This window comes from Alligator sinensis, unplaced genomic scaffold, assembly GCF_000455745.1.
Source record: "Alligator sinensis unplaced genomic scaffold, ASM45574v1 scaffold551_1, whole genome shotgun sequence".
NCBI lineage: Eukaryota > Metazoa > Chordata > Crocodylia > Alligatoridae > Alligator > Alligator sinensis.
In genome coordinates, this window is record NW_005842526.1 from 24,820 (window position 1) to 48,695 (window position 23,876).

The following is a 23,876-nucleotide window of genomic DNA, read 5'->3' on the forward strand; positions in this document are numbered from 1 at the left end:
GTTTAGCCAGGCCTCACATGAGAAACTGCACAGCTTGCCTCCGGGCTCCTTTTCCTTTCTGTTCCTCCACAGGCCCCCACTTGCAGCTGTGTGTGGACGGGAGGAGCCCGCAGCTGCAGCATGACAGAGTAGTGCTAAATAAAACTTGCAAACCTGTTCTCAGCACCCTCTCTCCCAGTCTGCACAAGGCAAAGCAGGGCCCAAGGGCAGAGGGAACATGGTTGGGGGCAAGGCAGCAGCTCCACTTGGCTGTGAAAGCGGAGCTTGGGCAGAGCCCAGCAAGAACCAGTGGTATGGGAGACTTGGAGGAGCTGAGACCTGAACAACTACAAGGGGAAGCTTCATCAGAGGGAGAGGCTGCATCCAAAGTAGAAATGTCCCCCCCTTGTCCTGTTCTGGGATGGTGCCAAGAGCCTCCATCCCTGGGAGAAAGAACGGGGTCTGGAGGAATGGCCAGTCAGGTGGCCCCAGCCTCAACCGTCTGTGGGCTGGGGGCTCAGCAACCCCCTCAGGGCTGCTTCTTTCCCTCCTGGAGACCGGAGAAGACAGGAGTAGAAGGGAACATACTCCAGGCACATGGAGTTGGGGCAGCAGCATTCATGATTAGGGTTAAACTCTCACTTGGAGCTTCTCATCCTCCATCTGCCCTGGTGGAAACCCCCCCGCCAGGGTCATTGCCTCAGCACAGCTCTATGCCAGTCCCCACTCCCAGCTCCATCCTTCTGGGCAGGATGGCCAGAAGCCGCTGCAGCACCAACTGCTCCAGGATCTGCTCCCACAGTCCACTGGCCTCCTGGCTGAGCCGAGCCCCTGGGTTTGTCTGGAAGGAGTAAGGAGCCGGGAGCTGGAACAGATGGCGCTCCTGATAGACTGGCAGACCTGGAGGAGATGCTGAGATGGGTGGTGGGGGGAGGGCTTGGCAAACAGGGTGGGCACAGAGCGATGCCTCATGGCCTGTCTGTAAATGTTGGTTCTACAGAAAGTCCCTCCAGGGACTGTCCCCCCACAAAAGCTCCTCCTACAGCAGCTAAAGACAGCTTCTCACCTTTCCTATGGGAGCCTGGCCTCCAGTCACTCTCAGATGCATGCCTTGGTCTCTGGCTGTACTGAACTCCCACACCTAGCTTGAATACCTCAGGCACTCTGTCAGCTCCGCAGCATCACCATTACCTGTCCCTGACCTGCGATGATTTACAATATTTACGTGACCCTCCTTTTGTTCATTATTAACTGAGTCCTGTATCAGTCATTACATTAATTTCCCCGTGACCAGTACTGGGCTAATAGATCTTTATTTAGCCAGGCATAACATTATCATTCTTCCATTCATCCAGACCTTCTCCGGTGTTCCACAGTCTGTTGAAAATTAATGGCCTAGAGAGCTTCTGAGCCAGCTCTTTGAAAACTCTTTAATGCAAGATACCAAGACCTGCTGATTAAGGAATGTGTGACTTCAGCAGCTGCCGGTAAGCATCCTCCTTAGACAAACTGGGAAGTTATGCAATATTGCTGTGTGCTAGGAGGGCACCTTCCCCCATGCAGTTGATGTAGAGGTGGATGGGAAGTTTAAAGTATACTAAGTATACAATAAATACTGGAACTGTATCCTGTTTCCTTTGCCTTGGCCTGAATGCAACTTTCCCAGTTCCTCCCCTTCCCACCCCTGCTCCTTCCCCCTGTGATCAAGCTGCTTGGGTGGGAAAGTTCCCCTGCACTTCAATGCAGGGGTGCCCACCCAAGATGCTTCTTCTGCCAGTACAAGGTGAATAAACCACACCATAACCCTACAGCACCAGGCCATAGCCAGAAGGACAGACATTCATTCAGTTCTACTATGTGCAAACCCAGCAGCTGGTGAACAGGGTGATGGGGGCATTTCAGGCCAGGTGCTGGACTGTCTCCCCACTGAACTGGGGTTCAGGGCATAGGTGGTGGGGTGAAAAGAGAGGTAAGAACTGCAGACACCAGCCTGTGTCAGCGGCAAAGGTCTGGCCCATGGGATCGCCGGTGTTTGTTGAGAGCCGAAGTGGAGGCAAAGCGTTTCCCACAGTGGGTGCAGTGGTGTGGCCTCTCCCCAGTGTGCACATGCTGGTGTGTGGTGAGTGCGGAGCTCTCGGCAAAGCGCTTCCCACACTGCATGCAGGGGTACGGCTTCTCCCCGCTGTGGATGAGCTGGTGCTTGGTGAGCGCAGAGCTCTGCCGGAAGCGCTTGCCGCACTGGGCACAGCGGTGTGGCCTCTCCCCGGTGTGGATGAGCTGGTGCTTGGCAATGGCGGAGCTCTGTGTGAAGCGCTTCCCGCACTGCGCGCAGCAGAAGGGCTTCTCCCCCGTGTGCACGCGCTGGTGGTCACGCAGGCGGGACAGGTAGGCGAAGCCTTTCCCACAGTCGGCACAATGGTGCAGCATATCCCCCGCGTGCAGGCGCTGGTGGTCACGCAGGCGGGATTGGTTGGTGAAGCTCTTCTCACACTCAGGGCAGCGGTATGGTTTTTCCCCTGTGTGGACACGCCCATGGACACGCAGGCGGGATGGGCAGTCAAAGCTCTTCCCGCATTGCGTGCAGCGGTGTGGCTTCTCCCCACTGTGGATACGCCGGTGCACGCGCAGGCCATCCCGGCGGGTGAAGCTCTTCCCGCAGTCTGGGCAGAGGTGGGGACGGTCCCCTGAGTGGATGCGCAGGTGCACCTGGAGCTGGAACAGGCGCGAGAAGCGCTTCCCGCACTCGTGGCAGGGGTGAGGCTGCTCACCCAAGTGCATCCTCTGGTGTTCCACGAGGTGGCACTTATACTGGAAGCTCTCCCCACACATGGTGCAGGGGTGGGCCAGCTCCCTCCCATGGGCCTCCCCGTGCGCCCTGACCTCCTGCAGGTCCCAGAGGCTTTCTCCACACTCTCCACATATATACAGTTCCTGTCCACTGTGAGTACTGCCCTCAGGGCTCCTTGGGTCTTTCTGTCCCTCAACTCCTTCTCTGCAGACAGGGCTCTTTTGAGGCTCTGCTGTTCTCTGTCCCCATTGCTCAGGTAGCTGGTTTCTGCCTGGAACCAGCTCCAGGTTTGCAGGCTCTTCCTCTGGGGGCTGCTGCTCAGCTCTGCTCAGTATCGCAGCACCTGCTATGTGGAGAACAGAACCCAAAAATTAGTCCCCGTCTCCTGACAAAGAGAAAGCCCTGGCACTCCCTTGTGCTGGTACGGGTCTCAAAGCAAGCGCCAGGCCTTGGAACCTGGGCACTTGTGAGAGCAAGAGGTGCAATTCCACACGTCCCAGTGTGGCGGGTGGCAGGGCAGGTCAGTGTGCCATGCTAATGTTGCCTAATTCCCAAGGGGATTGCTGATCCAATGTTCCAAATCATGTAGTTTTCAGGGGGCTCTGTCCCAAATCCAAGCCCTGGCTGAGCATGGTGAAGTACATCACCTCAGAGCTCTTGGGAGGAGACACGTGTGGGATGCATGCACTAGCAAATGCTCTGAATGGCTCCACGCACTCTACAGCCAAGTGTGAGACCAGAGGCACCTCTAACTGCTGGTCTCTATAACAGCAGTGACTGGGACTGTGGAAGGAAATCCTTTACTTGAAAGAAAAGGTCTTCTGTAGCTATTGAGCCTGGGAGGGATCCAGCTTCTGAATCAGCCCTTCCTAGACCTTAAATGCTGGAGGCTGCAAGTGAGAGAGGAACAGGGGAAAAACCCTAGTCATCCCCAGTTCATTCTCCCTTTCAGCATCCACTCTCTCACTGCGTGACAGGATACTGGGCAAGACGGGCCTATGGTCTGATCCAGTCAACAGCAATTCTTACATTCTTGTGTAGATGTTGCTGAGCACTCCTCAACCCACCTAAATTCCCTGCCATGCTTGAGACTCATGAGTCCACTTGTAAGGGAGCCTGGGGCTTTGACCCAGTGTTCACTCTTGAGCTCTAGGTCTCTGGGGAACCTGAGAACAGAATCTGCGGACAAGTCTGAAGCTTCCCAATAGCAAGCTTTCGGGTCTGGCATGTGTGACCAGACATGGGTCTGGGAACATACTGAAAACTCCCTCTCTGACACAGACCACTGCTGTGCTACAAGCAAGCCCTAAAGGCTTCTGAGCCTAGAAAAGAAAGCCAAACTAATATATAACACTGCTCAAGGAAATGTTCTAGGATGAGAGGGAAACATCCTAGGAAGAGATCTGCAACTGATAAGCCAGGCCTGAAATCTGCTCTCCAGCTCCCTTCTGGGAGGAGCAGAGCTCTGCTTCATGCCTGCTTGTAGGGAAGGACCTGGTCTGGGGAATAAGCCCATGGAGCTTTCTTCTGCCAACAAGTCCCAGGTATCCTCTGTATCAGAAGAATCTAAACCAGCAAAGGCTTTGAGAGTAACCTACACATGAACTCTAAGTCTCAGGGCACAGGGTTTGTGACATTCAGGGCCCCAAGAAATGCAGCAAGAAGAGGGAGGTTCTGGTGCAAATCTTGAGTTTAGATCTCTCAGCGCATGGTAGTTAATAAACACCACCCACACCAGGAAGCCATGTAACACAGCCCGAGATACTGATTAAACACTGCCTTTATTCCCTGGTCTGTTATGGAGGGGTATCCAGTTCCAACTAAGCAAGAGGAACCAGCAGCTGTGGTTAAGAGAACCAAAGCCTATCTGTAGTCCACCCCTGGTGGCTCCCAGAGCTTGTGCCCACTATGACAACTGCCACAGGGCAATACACGTCCCATCATGCCCTGCCAGAAGGCATTAGAGGGGCATGGCCACTTAGCCTGAAATGTCCATCTTCACTCAGCAGCATAAGAGTTGATACCTCAACTCATGGTATCCCAAGGGTACCAGATTTGTGCTTAATAGAGACATCAAGCAAGCCTTCGGCCCTAGCCCTGAATAACTTCTCTGCGGGTGGAGCTCCACCCACCATCCCTCAACTTCCAGCCAAGGTGCGTGGGGCTCAATCTCCAGAAAGGGGGACAATAGGAGACAATGCTGATCAAATGAATTTGGATTTCATATCCCAACATCCCTAATAATTGAATCATAGAAAAATCAGGTTTGGAAGGGACCTTGGAAGGTCATCTAGTCTAATGTCCTGCTCAAAGCAGGACCATCTCCAACTGTCTCATCCTACCCAAGGCTTTGTCTAGCCGAGATGGAGGATGGAGATCCCTTCACCTCTCTGGGTAACCTGTGCCAGTGCTTTCCTACCCTCCTAGGGAGGAAGTTCTTCCTAATATTTAACCTAAACTCCCCTTGCTGCAACTTGAGCCCATTGCTCCTTGTTCTGTCATGTGCCACCACTGAGAACCGTCCAGCTCCATCCTCTTTCGAACCACCCTGCAGGGAGTTGAAGGCTGCTATTAATTCCCCTCTGTCTTCTCTTCTCCAAACTAAATACACCCAGTTCCCTCAGCCTCTTCTCATAAATCATGTCCCCCAGCCCCCTGTTGTCATTGCCCTCCACCGGACTCTCTCCACATCCTTTCTGTAGTGGGGGGCCCAAAACGACACAGGATTCCAGATGTGGCCTCACCAGTGCTGAACAGAGGGGAATAATCGCTTCCCTTGATTTGCTGGCAATGCTCCTACTAATGCAGCCCAATATGCCATTAGCCACCTTCACAACAAGGCCACACTGCTGGTTCATATTCTGTTTATTTGCTCATTGTAACCCCCAAGTCCTTTTCTGCAGAGCTGCTGCTTAACTAGTCAGTCCCTAGCCTGTACGGGTGCAGGGCCCACAGGTGACTGTTCTAATAGGAGAACAATCACCTGTGCCCATATCACTGAATTGCAGGAAGGGGGCACATACTTGGCTGGATAACACAGATGAGGATAAACCATTTGAGGTCAGTACCTGGAACAACAGCTCAGGGCAGGTGTGCAGAGTTCCAGCTCTCTGTCACTCTGGATAAGTGGGAGAGGGGAGGGAGGGCAGGAGGGACTGCCACAACTCACCTGGCAAGTGGCCCTCAGACCATGAGTTTTCTCCAGGGCTCTCATCACAAACCCAGAGCTCCATTTCCCCTCGCTGGATGCGGCCGATTAAGTCTGGTGTGGGACCTTGATATCCTGTTTGGGGAAATGTTACAGAATCCTTTAATAGGGTGGCCCTTGTCAGCCAGGTAAGTGAGAAAATGGCTGCATGAAATATAAAGCGTCAGCCACTAGCTGGTATAAAGCCACTAGTATATAAAGTTCCAAGCAGCCCCATGCAAGAAGGACAGAGGTACACTGATCTGTGATGTATGAGGAAGAAGAAAGTGAAAAACCAAAAACAAAGGAACCCGCACTTCCACATATTTTCAAGATGGCAAGCTAAGACAGAAAAGAGGCAGACACACTTATGGATGGATACAACTAGAAATGGACTTATTCTTGGTGAAGATTTGCACTGATGACTTTTGGAAGTGGAAAGTGTTAGTGACAACTGGGTGACAATGAAGCTTTATGCGGGAGAGAAACCATGTGTGTGTAATCGCCTATATAACAGTGCACAGAAAATGATGACATTACAGTAACTGTAGTTGCAGCTATACACTGAGCTCCAGATATGGTCTGAGGAAGCAGGATTGTTCTGAGACTCCTGGCAAAATTCAGTAGTCCAAAAGAATGATTATATGAAGACTTTATTAAAGCTCTTAATTTGTCAGTTGTATGAAGCCATGCAAAACTCTTTTATTATTTCCGTTACAACCAATAAGGTCTTTTTCAAATCCTGAAAAAAGAATCAAATCAGTCATATTATGGAGAAGGAAATCAGAACACTAAAAATAAGGGGAACGGTTAATAACCTGGAAAGATTGCAAATAACAAAAAAAAGGTTAAGAACTTAAGACAGAAAAAATTACAAGTCCTGACAACCTAAATTTCCTTAGCAACTCCATAACCGTAGAACTAACATGCTGACAGCCTGTTAAGGCAGCCTACTTTACTCAAGTTCCAGAGACCAAGTCCTGAAAGCCAGTGTATCCGACACCTATAGGTAGGTTCCTCCGATGGAACAAGATTTCACCGCAAGAAAAACACAAGTTAAAGATAGGACCACCCTTTTATTAGCCAACTGTCACTAAGAAGAGGCCTTAGTGCTAACATTAAAAGCAGACCTTTTATTTTCTACTCTTTGCAGCAAGGCTAGATACAACCATCTTAAATCCTTTCAGTTCCCTCTTTGTTCCCTGTCTATGTACCGTGTCTCACTTTTACCCTCGTCCTACAGACCTTTCACCTACAATATCCCCATGAATGTTACTACTGTATTTACTCGAATCTAAAATGAGATGTGTTCTTCGCCACCCCCCCCACTTCCAGCCAGCATGGGAAGAGCTCATCTCAGATTCACGTGTGTGTGTGTGTGTGTGTGTGTGTGTGTGGGAAGAGGAGCTCCTCATCTCAGATTCACATACGTGTGTGTGTGTGTACAGGGTGGGGGGAAGGATAGAGGCAGAAACAAGAGAGTTGGGGGTGCAGGTGGCATGAAAGCTGCAGGAGGAAGGAAGTCAGGAGGGGCAGAGGGCAAAGTGGCTGCTTGACACCCACCAAGCCACCACTTTCCCTGCTGTAGCAGTTGGGAGGGGAGGGAGGGAAACAAATTCAAGACAACGCTCCAACTTGGATTCTATACCTAGATTACAACACATTTTATAAATTTCCCATATACAGAATCATATTGTGGGGGGGATAACTTTTAATTCAGGGTCATGTTAGATTCAAGCAAATATCGTTCCTTAAATTCTCTTCCTCTTAACCTCACTCCATGAAATCACTTGAGTGAGCTATTTCTGATCTATTTGTTTCAAGCACCTTAATGCTTACTTAAGTCTACCTGTATCAGCCTTTTCATTCAATAGAAAGATCATTACAGCAGTAGATCTAAATTGGTCGGTCAGTAACTACCGCAGCATCTAGCACAGTCCACTACATGTATAGATTATAGGGAAGAGGAAGAGGAAGAACAGCCTGCAAAAGCCCAGAATGTGTGGTACTGGTCAATAATTTCCCCCCCAAAAGGATGAGCATAGCTGATGTGACTGCAGAGCCACCGCTCATTATCTTTGAAAGCTCATGGGCACCACGGGAGGTCCTGGGCAATTGGAAAAGGGCAAATATAGTGCCCATCTTTAAGAAAGGGAAGGAGGGTCCAGTCAGCCTCGTCTCTGTGCCTGGAAACCTCATGGAGCAGGTCCGCAGGGAATCCATTTCTAAGCACTTGGAGGAGGAGGAGAAGGCGATTAGGCACGGGGCTGGGGGCTGCGGCCAGCGGTGGTGGCGGCCTAGAAAAGTGAGGCAGGCTGGGGCTGGGGCTGCGGCCTGGTCCGTGTTCCCGCCTCGGGCCCCCGCGCGCGCGCGCGGCAGGCCTTTACCCAGGCAGACAAGGGCCTCGTAGATCCGCAGCATCTGGTCCCGGTAAAGCGCCTTGTCCCCGTCCCCCAGGAGCCGCCACTCGGCCCGCGTGAAGCGCAGCGCCACCTCCTCGAAGCGCCCCGGGCCGCCACCGGCTGCCCCCTGAGCGCCGGCCATCCCCGGCGGACCCGGACTCTATGGTCCGCCCGGCACTCTGTGGTCGCCGCGCGAACGCTCTGGCGGCCCTGGAGGACTGAGACTCGATGGTGGCGGCAAGCGCCGCGTTAACCCGTTCCATCCCGCGCCTTGCCCAGAGGAGTGTGAACCCCACCCCCCTCTCCCCGGTCATGGAGTCTCCCACCACGCACAGGCCCAACCTGCATGCACACACACGCGCACACCCCACACAGCCCTTACCCACGCGTGCATGGGGGGATAAATGTGTGGGCCCCCAGTGCCTGGGTTTCCTTGGGGTGGAGGGGCTGTTCCCCCCCTGCCCTGCAACACGCACCGGGGTCAGGAGTGAGGGGTGCTGGGCTGGGCTGGGAGTGCTCATCGGCATTTACACACGGGTCCTGGTCCAAAAAAAGGTTGAGAACTACGGAGCTAGGCATCAAGGCATGGCAGGCGAGAAAGGAGCGGTGCCCGAGAGCCCCAGAGGCTGGCTAAACAGCTGCTGTGTCTCAGTGCCCACGACGGCATTTTAAAGATGTCCTTACCCTGGCATCTGCAGCTGTTATTGCCACTGTTTTCCATCTCCAGCTGCGTCGGACGCTGCGTCTCTTCCACTTAAGGGTGGACCGGGCTCCAGAGCTGCCCCTGGCCAGGTCCTCTCAGCTCCATCCCTGCTGCTCTCTGTACCTGGGAAGGCAAACGCAGACCTCGTCAGGTCTCCGTCTCGTTCTCTGTGTCAGAAGAGTCAGCCTGGGTGTGTCCCTCCACTGTCCACCAGTGACCCCAGTCCTCTCTGGTCTTCGGGTCAAATTCAAAGGGGTGCTTTTAACCATCAGCACCTTCAGGGGACTGGGCCCAGGTTGTCACAAGCCTTGCTCTCCACAGCCAGGACCTGCCAGCGGAGCTGCGTTCTTCAAACAGGGGATTGATGCCTGCAAAGGAGACTGGGCAGAGTGAAGCGCAGAAGGTTTTTCATAGATATTAGGGTTGGAAGGGACCTCAGCAGATCGAGTCTGACCCCCTGCCCTGGGCTGGAAAGAGAGCTGGGGTTATATGACCCCAGCCAGGTGTTTGTCCAGTCTTCTCTTAAAGACCCCCCCAGGCAGGGGAGAGCACCACCTCCCCTGGCAGCCCTTTCCAGATGTTGGCTACCCTTACTATATCTCAGCAGCTGTTCTGTAGTTACAGCTCCTCTTTCTACAGGAAATCAAAATGGATGCAGGCTTCACTGTTCTCAGTCCCAGTTTCAGCCCCTTCCTACCCTTCCCGTGGTAATCAGAAGGGAAAGTACCAAGCAGTTAGGCCATGGGGAGATGTGCTGCTGAAAGTGCTCTGAGCAGTAAGAGCACAGACATGCAAGGCTGAAGGAGCATTTCAATAATACCTCTCAAACTTGAAAAACATCTTTGTCTCTATGGGCCAGTGGTCCTCCAGCATCCCGCAGTGCTCTGCTCCTCTCCCCACAACCAAGTGGACTGCCAGACAGGGGTGAATTCCAGTAAGCGCTCTCCTTTGCACTGGGCTATGCTCAGAAACCTCTGGAGACTGGAGCCAAGAGGCGTGCAGGGATTCCCGCTCCATAGCCCAAGTGCCGGAGAAGAATGTCGCCACATGCTGTTTTAGACGTTTTTAAGTGCTCAAGGACTCGGCGCCCTTCAAGTACGTGTCAGACCCATGGCTTTAACCCCTGCTGGACTCTTCATTCATATAAGTGTTCAGATACTAGGGTGATGAACACAATAGACTTATATGGATATGGCCATTAATTAGCATTTGCTATGCAGCAAAAAGCTGTGCTTTTTATTGCCAATAGAAGTTTGGTGTGTTGATGCAAAACCCCTTCAAGGTGGAGAGACTTATAGAAAGGCAGGGCTGGAGAGGCACTGAAGCAAGGCATCCTGAGCTGACCAGTTGGTTTGGATTTCTGTTGGTAAATTCAATTGATAGGCTTTACAGAGTAGTGCCAGCTACCAGCCAGCAAAGGTTAATTGGGGGGAGTGGGGAGCAGGTTATCAGCTGGCTTCCTGTAACATATTTGTCTTCCTAGCAGTGGTTTTTGCATGGGAATTTAGTCTGGACAGTACCCAAAAACATCTAGTTACAACATATTTACTTATGACTAAGCTCTCGGTCCAGCTTGGTTAACGTGCAGTAAGTCTGCTAACAGGAGAGGAGGCCTTGACAGGAAGGCAATGGTGAAAGCCAATCCAAGCAGGTGCAGTAGGTGAGGGCCCTGCGCTGGGAAGCACACTGTGACAGCATGCTATTGTAGGCTCTGCCACTGAGCTGCATTGTATCCTTGGGCAAGTCACCTTTCTGCCATGTGGCTCTGGGCTAGCAGTTCTTTGGCAGAATTCTGGTTCTTCATGTATATGTAGCATCTGGCGTAGGGGGGCCTCCTCTTGGTTGGGGTTGACATCAGTAGAGCTAGGTTGATTTGCTGGGCAAGTTTCTGCCCCATAAGGGCAGAGGCCTAGGCTAGAACTGAAGGCCCTTTCCCTTTCCAGGACAGCTATTCCCTTTTGCTACAGGGAGAATCATAGACATTAGGGTTAGAAGGGGTCTCAGGCAGTCACGTCTAGTCCAACTCCCTGCTCAAAGCAGGACCAGCCCCAACTACATCATTCCAGCCAAGGCTTTGTCAAGCAGGGCCTTACATACCCCCAAGGATGGAAAGTCCACCACCTCTCCAGGTAACCTGTTCCAGTGCTTCACCACCCTTCTAATGAGAACGTTTTTCCTAATATCCAATCTGAATCTCCCTTGCTGCAACTTGAGACCATTGCTCCTTGTTCTGTCATCTGTCACCACTGAGAACAGTCCAGCTCTACAAATCCCCCCTCAGTCTTCTCTTCTGCAGTCTAAATAAACCCAGTTCCCTCAGTCTCTCCTCACAAGTCATGTGCCCCAGCCCCAAAATCACTAAATAGAATAGAAAATCAAACAGCACTTAAGCACCAGAACCTGCATCCACACGGCTACCTACAGGCATGATAGGATTTAGCCCAAAGGGTCGGAGTCTTATCAGCTGAGTTCTTATTTATTGCAGGAAGTTACCCCGGCTTTAACAGGAGTGAGTGAGTGCATTAAGAACCAAGCCCTGCAGTATGCCTATGTATAAAACAGGCCAGCTCCTCACATAATATAGCCTCAGATAATGGCATAAGGCCTATAGATTTCAATGGAGTGACACCAGTTAATATCAGCCAAAGGGTCCAGTCCAGGAGTCATGGATGTTAAGGCCATAAAGGACCAGTAGAACATCAGGTGGGGCCTGCTGTATAACACAGGCTGGAATATTTCACTGGGTTTCCCCTCTATTAAGTCCAACATCTTGTGATTGTCTAAATCTACCAGAAACATCTCTGGTCTAGATGTGATGTGTATGTACAACACAACTCATGCTTCAGCTTGGTTAACCTGTTTTTAACAGACAAGTCAAAGGTCATTAGTTATTCCAGTAATTGAGGTGAGAGTCAATAAGGAAGAACCTGGTGGCTTCTCTGAATGCTTTATTTATCCCCCAGGTCATTTGCATGCTGGTTCATTTGCATACTAATATATTTAATTCCATGCTGTGTTACGTCTCAGCTCTGTGTTCTTGGGCAACCCTGGCACAGGATGCAGTCTGTCTGACTCACAAAGGACTCACCCCCACTCTCTCCCCTCCTCTACCTAAACAAAACTGATTAAGATGCAGTGGGAGACACACCTAAGACCCTCAAGATAAGGGTGACAAGAGTGAACCAACTGCCCTAGGTCTCATTTACATCCGAGATGGAACCAGATGACCGTTCATTTACATGAGAGATGGAGAACAGAAAGCCTGAAGCAGAGACTGCAGTGAATTCTGGGACCAGAGAAGCAGGGGAGCACTGCATGATGGGGAATCTGTGCTTCAAATGTTAATCAACCCATGTTCGGGAATGCTGAGGCAAGAGACCGAGTCAGAGGGGGTATGGGCAACATTTGAACAATGGTTAAGGGTTCATCACAGCATCCAGCCTGCTGGAGCCCTAATCCCAGGTGTTGTCATATCTTTCCCGAGACGACTGGTGGGAGTCCTCTCCACAAAAGGTTATGAGCACCCCAATAATTGCTTTAAGTCTGTTAAAAGACTATAGTAAGATCTGGAAAAGTCATGCTAAGCTGAGGCTTGTGCACAACAAGTAAAAATCCAAAATCCTGATGCTGCAAGCTATCTATTGTTCCTGAAGAAACCATGAGATATCCCATCAGTATATCTGCCACCCATAGGAATTTCAAGCTGGCTCCCAAGTATTTGGGTTACTCCCTAATCTTAAGTGTTTCCTGATTATCAATCAGTTTCCTGAGATGGTCCAAACCAGATAACCCCTTGTCAATAGAAAAGACAATGATTTACACTACTGAGGGTGCTTCGAAGCAGCTGAACTGAGGGTATAAAAATCTGTAAGTGTGTGTGCTGCTAGAGGGAGAAGAGGAAGAGGAAAAGGAAGGAAAAGAAGTAGAAGCAGGAGGAAAGAAGGAGAAGAAGAAAACCCCTGTGCTGACACCATCCCCTGTCGTTCTTGGGACGCTGGAAGAACAGATCATCTCTCCCTTCAAGGACTGTGCTACAGACTGTGCCTGTCAGCTTTGCAGCCTGAGTACCGTGGACTAGGTGAGATCCCAGCGTTCTCTGTCTTCTTTCTAGGCATAAACTTCTGAACCTGAACTGTATCAGTTAAGCTTGAGCTAAGTTTCCCCAAATACTTAGTGAAACCAGGGTAGTATTGTCATTGTTGGTGTTTGTTTTTCTTTTGCATGTCTATTACTACTAGTACTCATGTCTATTACTACTAGTACTCAATAAATAACTTTTATAGTCAAACTGGTAGTAATTGAGTATATTTTTCCTTCTCTGCTTCTCTTTCCTCCCGTGCTCTGCAGCAATGCTTCTTTTACCTAAGCTAAAGATCCCTGTGAAGCCCAAAAATATTGTGGGGTCTGCTCATCAAGAGGCCAAAGATTGGGACGTGCTGAGTTTGAAACACATAAGGGGATCAGCTTGTACAGGCTGATTGACCCAGTTTGACTCAGACGTGCCCTTATGAACTGAATGCTGGCCCATGAGGGTGTCAGCTGGACACCCAGCCGGATTCAGAGGGATTCTGTTTACCTGTGTGCTTGTGTCTGACTGCATTTTATTGTTGCTCTTATGAACTGATTCTTGGCATATGAGGGTGTCAGCCTGTCCATGCTGATCAGCCCGGCCAGGTCAGGCGTGTCACGTTAATTTGTGTGTGTTTGTGTGTATGACTGATTTGGTGACTGGAGGAACCCAGTCCCATTGAGACTGAGTCCTGAAAGATAGCTCCACTGGGGGTGAGGGCTTGCAGAAGGGAGAGATACAGCTCCGTATAGTAACACAAGCAGCACATTGACAGAATCACCAAGACCCTAGAAACTATCCCTAATAAATGAGCACACCCCAAAGTAATGGGCAAATTTGGTAACAGCTGTATGATTTGCATGCTGCAGTGCGACTTGCATGCCAGTTTGCCAGGTTGCAAATTGGTACCCACAAAGCTCTTCAGCTCACGCTCCTGACTGTGTGCCTGCACTGCAAGGCAGCCCCAGTACTGGTAGGAGTCTAGCTGCAACAGCACAGAGCTCGGCATGAGTTCATTTGTCCTAACACCCTGAAGGCTCAGGCCAAGCATAGTGGCTTCTTATCCTGGCAGGGGAAATACCATGTATCTGTGTCCAAGAAGGCAGTTTTCCTGAACCACCTCATAGGAGAACTGTTCTTCTGGCGTTGTTCAGTACCCACCGAGGTGCAGCAGCTTTAAGCCCAGTTTAAGGAAATAGGAGTCTCCTCCCTTGCTTGCTCTGAGGGGTTTATGGCTACCTGCAAGCAAAATGCAGGGGCATCCAAACCCCAAGCCTCTGAGCTTGGGCCTGCAAGTAGGATGCACACCAAAGGTTTTGGAAACATCTGATGCCCCAGGTGGAGGATGTTTGCCAGTAGTAGGGCCACTTATGGTTCTGGACTCTTGGATTTGGAACTAGTTTTGGTTAATTTGGCCTCGGATACAAATTATATAAAAAAAATCCCCCAAAACCACCAAAACTTACACCGAGTATGCTATTGTAATCAGGAGGATCAGCCACTGGGGGCGGAGGGACATGACACACATGACCATGCTCACTGTGTCTGCTAATTATGTCTACCTGGGGAGAGTGGGATGGACTGAGGAGAGGACTGGGAGCCAGCCTGGATGCAGCTATGCAGAGCACTTGGTAACTGGCCTTCTCCAAAGGTCTGTGGGCTTTGTGAAGGGATGATGCAAAGCACGTCTCAAGTGCTGTGTGAGCAAAGAAAGCAGCCAACATCAAGGGTCAGAAGTATGGAAGAGAACCTAGGATACCTGACCAAGTCCCTAACCCCACTTCCCAGCAGAGTTGGGCATCAAACCCAGGACTCCCTCTTCCTACCTTCTCTGCACTAACTACTAACCTCGCTCACCTTTCAGGAGTGCTGGCTTCCAGCCCCTTGACTTTAATTCCTCCCTTCCCCGTTTTGCCTACAGAGAAGCTTTCACTTTGCTGCTCTGTGCCTGGCAATCTCCACCTTCTCCTTCCCTCGGATTTTCTGGAAGGCAGGGACTGCAGTTCCCCCCCTCACCCCACAGAGATTGCAGGGAAATGACCTGTGTTGTTGACACCAAAAATACGAGAAGAAGCTACCTCTGGACAGCCCACCCCATGGCAAACTCCACTGCAGCTGGCAACACTGCACAATTTCTTCACTATGTACCTAGGGCTAGTGGGAAATTGTCTCTCAGGGTGCCCAGAGATTTCTGGCATCCTGTCACCACTCTTTGCCCCTCCGTTCCAAACACCTAGGACAGGGTCAAATGCAGAAACACCTAAGACAAGGTCAAATGCAGTTGGCTTAATTATCCACTGACTAAGCAGAGAGTGGGTGTGCAGTCACTCCCTTCCCTCCTCAGCTTCCTGCGTTCATCTCTCTGCCCTGACCCCTCTGACAGCCAGTGTGGTGGGAAGCAAGACTGGAAGGGGCCTTCTAGGCCCCAATGCTCAACAGCAAATTGATGACAAAAAGCCAGGAAGGGAACCCAGGCATCCGGAGGCTGCACTTCCCATCTCTAACCATTATCCCACCTGCCCCTCCTTTAGCTGGGATCATAACTCAGTTGTCTTGATTCTAATTTTCCTCTTCAACCACTAGATGCCATTCCCCCCCGAAACAGAGAGGCCAGGCATCCCGATATCTTGTGCGTAAGGCTTCAGACTAAAAGGTAGGGTTTCCTCCCCTCCCGAATTTTTCCTTGATGCATCTGTGATGAGCAAGACCTGCCCACACCAAAGGGGTTCTCATGGCAAGGGGGATCCCAGGAGAAAAGAGTGGTTGCCCCATGTTCTCCCCATGCCAACACCCCCCCCACCCCCCCCACCCACCGGTTCTCTAAAAACCTCCCTGCCTCCCACTGTGTTGCAAGGGCACTCCGGCACATGCAGATGATGGAGGGGGTGTGGTTTGGATTGGGTTGTACTGCAACTCCCTCAAATATCCAGAAATCATTCAGGGGCTGTTCCTCGCCGGCAGGGAAGGTGTGCATGGTACAAAAACACCAACAGTGGAATAAGCCACAGGGCTCTTCCCACCCCTCATGATACGACTGTGCCTCCTAGATTGGGGTAGAGGTACCTTAGTCACGGCTGCTTCTCCTCTAGGTATCACCCCACCAATGGCTGCACCTTTCCCAGCAAGAACTTCTCTAGGATCGTGCATTTGAAGTAGCCTCCTCTGCCTCTCTCTTCCCTCTGTGATTCTCGGATCTCCTGCCATTATATATTAACTATTCTCCTGCCCGGGGGACTCCACGTCAAGCACAAATAATCCTGAGAGAAGTGGTTTCCTCTGGCACAATGGGAGGATCTGCTGTGAGCCTGGCGGCTGCGTTGGCTTTCTGCTTGTCAGCTGTTTCTCACGGCCAGCCACTGTAAGTAACTGTTTTGTCGGAGGTAGCAGTCAGTGAGGATTCGAGCTGGCATTTCCTTAGTGCCAGCACTGACGCTAGTGAGTCTGTGCCTGCCATGACCTGCTTCAGAAGGGCCTGAGTTTCAAAGGGGCAGATGCGCTGAAACCCCCGACCCTCCTTCTAGCCACTGCTTGAAAGCACGAGCCTGAAATGCGACACTGGCTTGTCAACACCAAGCCTGCGAACCCCACGAGCCAAGCTCCCCCAGATCATGAGACCTGGTTAAAATATAAGCCAAGAAATACTGGGTTCAGGCCATTTGCCTATCTATCAGTTTGCCCCTTGATCTGTCACCCACACTGCTGCCTAAGGGTCAGCACTGATTTGAAAGATGCCCCCTGCTGATCCACCTTGCCCCACTTTCTTGATCACAGGCCCCCCCAGCTCTGACTGCAAGCATGCCCCCCTGAGCCTCTGGCCTGTTTCCTGCTGCACAGCACCCGGTAGTGACTGGCTGCAAGGGGAGAATACCCCCAGGAGCATTGTACCAACACCACTGTACTAAGTTACAGGGGAAAGGTGTCATCCAAACCACTTCCTATTAAAATCTGACCTCTTCTTGGAAGGTGACCAGGCCCATCCTGCTTAGGTCCAAAATTAACTAGGATAGTAATTCAACATGGCAGAGCTCAGGTTATAGCTAAACTAGATACCAAGGGAGTGACATGTGTTTGATTCTCCATCGTGACATCATCTGTCCCTTCACAGGTACATGCTGATTGCCCCCAACCTCTTACACGTGGAGACAGAAGAGACGGTCATTGTGGAAGCTCATGGCCACCACGGCCTAATCGAGGCCACAATCACTGTGCTTGACTTCCCACAGAAGAAGGAGGTCTTGGACTACACTAAAGCAAGCTTGAACCCTGAGAATGGCATGATGAACATCACTAAAATAAAGGTGGGGCTGGGGGGAGCTGGCTGCATCTGGGAGGAAAACGCCAACCTCAGTCTTGTAAGATGTTCAGTCAGAAATGGCTGGTAATGATAGCCCAAATCTTCCTCCCCTAAGAAGCCAGGAGAGATTTTCCAAAGCACCTAAGGGACTTAAGGCTGAGATACATGATATGCTCAGATGGCTGCAACCAGCTTTTGCACTGCTGAAAAAAGGAACAGATGCATGAAATACAGTCAGACACTACTGCAGTTTGGATCCAGTATAAGCCATACTGCTGTACCTGTTGTGTGTCCAAAGTTTATCCCAGGGTAGCATTTGCTGAAGGCAAGCATGCTATTACCTGCTTCCCTTGCCCCTAGCAGAAGGGTGCTGTAATAGCAGCCAACAAGGTGCAACTAACAGGGTTCTTGTCTGTCCTCTCTCCAGCCCAGTGTAATTTATATCAGTATGCAGAAAGTATACCAGTGTAAGTGTGTTGTGTCCGGGCTCTTAGGTGCTTTGGGAATTTAGCTCCCAATCCCAGGTTTGTGTTGAATGACACTGCATCATCTGAGAGTATCTGCACTCTCCTTGGTCTCAGCAGAGGGGGCAGATGAAGTGGGTCATATCCATGTTGTAGGGTCAAGCCATCACCTACCTGTTCCACAGCTGGTGCCCCCGTGTGCCTCAAAACTCCAGGCTGGCATGGGTGAGGGTCCTGAGGAAACCTCTCCACCGTGACAAAAGTTGCCATCCTTTCCCACTGCAGATTCCTACAACGCTGCTGCCAAAGGAGGCCAAGAACAACCAGTATGTTTACCTCCAGGCCCGGTGCCCTCAGTTCACCCTGGAGAAAGTGGTGCTGGTCTCCTTCCACAGCGGCTACATCTTCATCCAGACAGACAAGCCCATCTACACGCCTAGATCAACAGGTGAGTCCCAGCTATGCCTCATAGCCTTATCAGGCAGAGACATTGCTTTCTTCCTTCCATCTGTGGGTCACACTTTCAGAGCTTATCTGCACCCTTCTCCTTCAAGGTCAGGAGTACTCTGCCAGCCTTTCACATGCAAATCAGCTCTACAGCCTTTCACCTGTACAGCTACCTGGCCTTCACCACATTTTTGTAGTAGTCATGCAGAGGCTGACACTAGACGTCTCACCACAGAGCCAGCAATGTGAGTTCCAGCTGTGCTCTCGTGCCCCTACCAAAGTGTGCCCCAATCAACCTAGCTGTAAATGGGTACCTGGCCCTTTGGGCCCAGGAATTGAAGGTGGTTAGATGTAATTCCAGCCGCATCATTCCTTTGCATGCCAGGGGCTGTGGAAATGGGTAGGCCTTAATTAAATCAGACTGCAAGTTGCCATGTTCAAACAAAACCTGCCATGAAAAAAAACCCCAAAACATGCACATGTACATGGGGACACCATTATGCTAGACAAATGGTGATTGTTCGGCACTCTTCATTGCGTGTACATGGTAAAATCATAATGTGTACAAGTGCCCTAGGAGACAGCTTTTGTGCATGCAGGTCAGGAACATTTTTGATAGATTGCCAACCTGAAAAGGTGGTTTACATGATCACAGTGGTCCCCTTTGGCCTCAATGTCCAGGAGTGCATGATGGCCATCAGTCAAACATTGTTGACCTGCACTGTGCTAGGTCAGGGGACAATCTAGGACACATACTAGGTTAGGGGTGGCCAATCCAGGACACAAGCCCCAAATGACATGGGCAGCATCTGCATGTGGCAGGCAGCAGAGCAGGGAGGGAGCAAAAAACACAAGGAGAGGTAGGGCAGGGAAAAGAAAGCAAGAAACATATCAGGTGGGGAGCACAGGACAAGAGGCAGAAAGGGCAACAAATGAGGCAGGGAGCAGAAAACAGCACCAGATAGGGCAGGAAAAGGGGATTGGTGTGTGGAAGCAGTCATTGCCTTTCACTGCCTTTGTCACCATTAAAAGTGTTATAGCAGCACAGAGGCCATGCAAACACATCCACACTCCTTGTCGTGCCACTAATGCCCACAGTTTTTGGCTGCAACACAGGTGATATCCGTTTGTGCTGCTGTTTAGCAGCAGATGCCTGTTTGCTTTATGGCAGGAGAGTGTGAGTAGCTCAGAGCTGCCCACGGTCTCCAGCTCCCCAGGCAGGTGATCTGGGGCCTTGAGGGGCCCAATCCTGTGCATTTTGGGAATTCCTGCACAGGATCAAGACACACAAACACCTGCCCAGCTTTCCCCAGTTACAGAAATCTGGGAAATCTTGGGGTGTGTCTCCATAAGCAAGAAAGTTGGGATTTCCCTGATTATAGAGACTGCCCCCAGGAATCTCCAGGGTGCATCTCTGTAAGCAGGGAACCCTGGCTTCCTCCACTTATGGAGATGGAGATCCCAGGGGCACTCCTAGGGCTGGTGGGGCCTGATCCTGCACAGGAAATCCTGAAGTGTGCAGGACCAGGCCCCTCAAGCCCTGGCCATTGCCCCACTGCATCAACAGACTGAACAGTGGGTGACGCCTCTTTTGGCCAGTGACACAGATCATCGCATTGGCACAGCTGATTCTTTTGGAGACATCTGTTTCTAGCCATAGGGATGCTCAGGGAGGGTATGGGGCTCACCTGTGGCATGCCTGCCAAAATGGTTGGCCCCACTGTGCTAAGTTGCTGTGGATGGGTGAGTGATTGCAGGGGGGAGGGCTCTGCAGAAGGGGAGGAGCCAGGATGTTGCAGAGGTGCGCGTCACCCTCCTGTCCCCCTACTTCCCCTCCTCCTGCAGCCTTCCTGCTCCTGCTCCAATAGCGGTGGCACAGGGCATGTGAATGACAAGCCCGTTGGGACATGCTGTTCTGCAGGCAGCGGGGCAGGAGCAGCCGCTGGGATTCGCTGCTGCTGTGAGGAGACATCACCTCATTTTGGCCACCAGAATGGGGTGACCTCTCCCCTCTTCAGCAGCAAACCTCTGTGCTGAGCCTTGAGTCAGATGCCAGCAAAGAAGGTATCGGGAGGAGGAGGGGAGGGGCTGGCTACTTACACCTCCGTTCTTTAATGCCCCCCTTGGCTAGTGGATCAATAGGGCTGACGGCTTCCCCCTCCTCTTCCCCTAGTGAAGTATCGACTTGTCACTGTGAGCCACATGCTGGACCCCAACTTGAAGTCGGTTTCTGTGGAGGTCATGGTAAGATGCTTTCTAGTTCTCTGTCTTCCCCTACCACTCTACTCCACTTGCTTTCTGCAAGTGCAGAGGCAATGGCATTGCTGTAACAACTGCCCACATTTTTCCGTGCATGTGTATATGTATGTGTGTAGTAGTAGTAGTAGTAGTAGTAGTAGTAGTAGTAGGGTCTCCTAACTCCTGCTACCTAGAGAGAAGGAGAGCATCATTGCAGGGCTGCAATATGGTACAGCAGGAACCAGCTGCAAAGAAGAAAGCAGCACCAGGGCAGATACAGAGATGAGCTGCAGAGCTGCAGACAGCTACCTGAAGCAAGGGGCACTTCAGTAAGCCACAAGGGCCAACCTGCAAGCAGACAGGTAACTAAGGAGAAGATAGAAGGCAGCTGGACAGAGTAAGTAACGGGTTGAGCAGAGCCCTCTGAGTCAGTCAGAGTTTAGGTGACCATTAAGGAGTGGAGCCCAGTATATGCAATGCCTAGCTCCAGAACTAGAGCGGCATCCTGGCCCTGACTGGCATAGAGGAGGGAGCTCCTGAAAGCCCGGGCTGCTAAGGGAGGGGACTCAGCCATCCCAGGGACCCAGGGGTGCTGGAGGGAGCCAACAGATGGAAGACTGGGAGCTTCTGGGATCTGGACACAGAAGACTGGAGGCTGGGATATAGCTGATAGGGGTGATGGGGAGTCCATGGATGGGATACCTGAGGGGCACTCCCGTCAGAGAGGGTTGAACCCCAAACAGAGCCCTTCCAGGGTCTGGGACCTGGGGGCTGTGTGGGCTACAGCCAAGACAGGGCCAGGGTCCCAGAGTGGGAATAGGGAAGGAACTGAAGCCAAGATTGAGTCCTTCCAGGGTCTGGGACCCAGGGTGCTTTGTGGACCCAGGCCAAGCAGTCCATAGTGCGCTATAGAAAGAGCGAGGGTCTCAAAGGGCTGAGACCAGGATGGGGCCAATGGACCCAGTGAAGAGCATAGGGTACAATCTGCAAGGGATAGGCTTCGCTGTGGAGGCAGCAAGAGGCCACGATTAAAGCCCTTGAGGCAGCCCAGGCCTAGAGGGCTGTAACTGAGGCCAACAGGGCCCAGTGCAAGGGGGGCAGGGCTAGTAGCCTGGTACAGGGACTTCCAGAGGGGGTCTGAGCCCCAACAGAGAGACTTGGAGTCCCAGGGGGTCAGAGCCCCACAGTACAACTGTCCAGAAAGCTCACATTGGTCTCTGAGGGAAGTTTCCCCAATTTCACCATCAAGGTGTGGCAGGTGGGATAACAGGGTGATCCCCTAAGAGGCCAGAGGGGAGCAAGTGGGGCAAGTAGGGCCACTAAAGGGCACCACAGCCAGCCCCCGAGGCAGGGTCCTGTTATACTATAGCATGTGTGTGAGTGCACGCGTGCACTATATATGCACCCATGTTTACATGTATGCACACACAAATTATCATGCTACAGCTTTTTTCCATTACAGATTCAAAGTAGAGCTGGTCAGAAGATATTTGGCTTCTTTTTCACCTTCTGGAAGATGTTGGGTTTACCTATTAAAAAAACAGCTGTGAGCATTCAGCAGTGTGCTGCAGTGCTTCACGAGAGGTGCATTTCGTGCTCCTAGTTTGTCCGTAAGGCTGGGTGATCTGGTGGAACTGCATCCCCCACAGTGCACCACAGTGAAGTGGCCCATGGCGGCAGTCACGCTGCCACCATGCAACACCAGAACTGTAGTTCAGGAAAGGAGAACGAGAATTTGAGACACTTGAATTGCATCTTCTGGGAGGCACATGCAGCAACCTGTCCACGTTTTGATCATTCTGCTTTTCAGCAAAGAATCACATTTTCTCATGAAAAGTGAAGGTTTTTATGGGGGGGGGAAAAACTTCATATGGAAAAACCTATTTTCTATTGGATAACAGCTTTGATGGGAAATGTATAACCAGCCCAGCCCCACAGTGCTCCCCACAACCTAGTTCTTCTGATTCCAATTCACCTGCTCCCTGGATCTATCTTGATGTTTGTCTTCTTCTCAGCAGAGGTTTACTGCTTGGGATTTTTAGATGAAGGGGCTGTAGTAGTTGCTACTCCACCCACACCTCCAGTATTTCTGACCAGTTTTCTGCTCCTTGACTTTAGAATCCAGATGGGATCGTTGTGGAGAAGAACATGGTGTCCTCTCCAGACCAAAGCAGCATTATCTACAGGACCTACAAGATCCCCGAGATAGTGAAGTGAGTTGTAATCACTGGGGGAAAGCAATTACACTACTAGTATTATCTCAGTTTTCATAAAATCATAGAAAAGTAGGGCTGGAAGGGATCTTCAGCAGTCTAGTCCAAACCCAGGCCTGGGGCAGGATCATCCCTGTCCAAACCATCCTATACAAATCCATTCTCTAACCTATTAGCAAAACTACATGGTCAACCCTAACACAGCCACAAGACATCACACCTGAACCTGCCACAGGTAAAGGAGGGGAACCAGAGTGGCCAGCGTCCTGCTGCTGCTAAGGTTGTTAAAATATGCTCAAGAGATCCCAGGAAGAAAGCCAATTCCTTCCCCACACCCTCACCACTACAGAGGAAGACAAACCCCCACCCTCACAGTTCATACCAATCTGACCATGGGGAAAAATTGCTTTCTGACCCCAAATAAGGTCATCAGTCTGACCCTGAGCAGACGGGCAAGACCCCTTAGCCAAGAACCTTTGCGTTTAAGTCCTAGTGGGTGCATTGGCACAGACCAGTCAAAATCCCTAGCTTTGACTGCTGTTGATACCCAGCATTTCTGGGGAAAGCAAAACTACCCCTGCCCAACACCTATAGCAGTAGCAGAAGAGGAAAATTCCTTTCTGGACCGTTGCAGAAACCAGCAAAGCCCAAAGGCCTGGGAAATACCAATAGTAGAACATAGGCATAGTTACTCCTAAATCGTCCTAGGGGCCGGGGGTCCACAGGAGTGGGGGGTGGAGTGCTGCACTCACTTGATTTAATGGATAATTGCACAAGGGTGGGATGTGGGGAGGGTGCCTTGTGCCATTGCCCTGTCTTCCTGGATCAGGTACACTGAGGGGCTCATGCTGGGGTATCCTCAGGCCAATCCTGCTCAGATCAGGATTTAGGAGATTAGTCTGGTTTTGCTGTCAATGAAGCAGGTGTCAGTCCAGATGATCTTCATTTTCATTGAGCTGATTTGACGTGGGATAGTGAAGACTGGGAGTAGAACACATATCTCCTAACTCCCGGCCTGAGGATTTAACCTAGGAATGCATTGTACCAGCCTGAATGATTGCACTTGTCTCTGAACAACCTGGCTGTTTTATT

The 23,876-nt window shown here is 51.1% G+C and overlaps 1 protein-coding gene and 1 pseudogene across 2 annotated transcripts; one reads left to right on the top strand and one right to left on the bottom strand.

The window, feature by feature from the left end:
- Positions 1-817: 817 nt before the first annotated feature.
- LOC102374925 (zinc finger protein 664-like) lies at positions 818-8,533 on the bottom strand. Of its 2 annotated transcripts, none has more exons than XM_025213407.1 (3): positions 8,342-8,533; positions 5,937-6,050; positions 818-3,110 (listed from the first exon to the last, which is right to left on the bottom strand). In XM_025213407.1, exons 1-3 carry the CDS (start codon positions 8,496-8,498, stop codon positions 1,975-1,977), a joined length of 1,407 nt encoding a protein of 468 aa, XP_025069192.1. In that variant the 5' UTR covers positions 8,499-8,533; the 3' UTR covers positions 818-1,974. The 2 variants fall into 2 exon arrangements, with proteins under 2 accessions (XP_025069192.1, XP_006031805.1); XM_006031743.3 differs by having other exon boundaries at positions 818-3,113; positions 8,342-8,532.
- A 7,879-nt stretch (positions 8,534-16,412) lies between these two features.
- Positions 16,413-23,876, top strand: part of LOC102375159 — a 40,260-nt pseudogene continuing 32,796 nt past the window's right edge.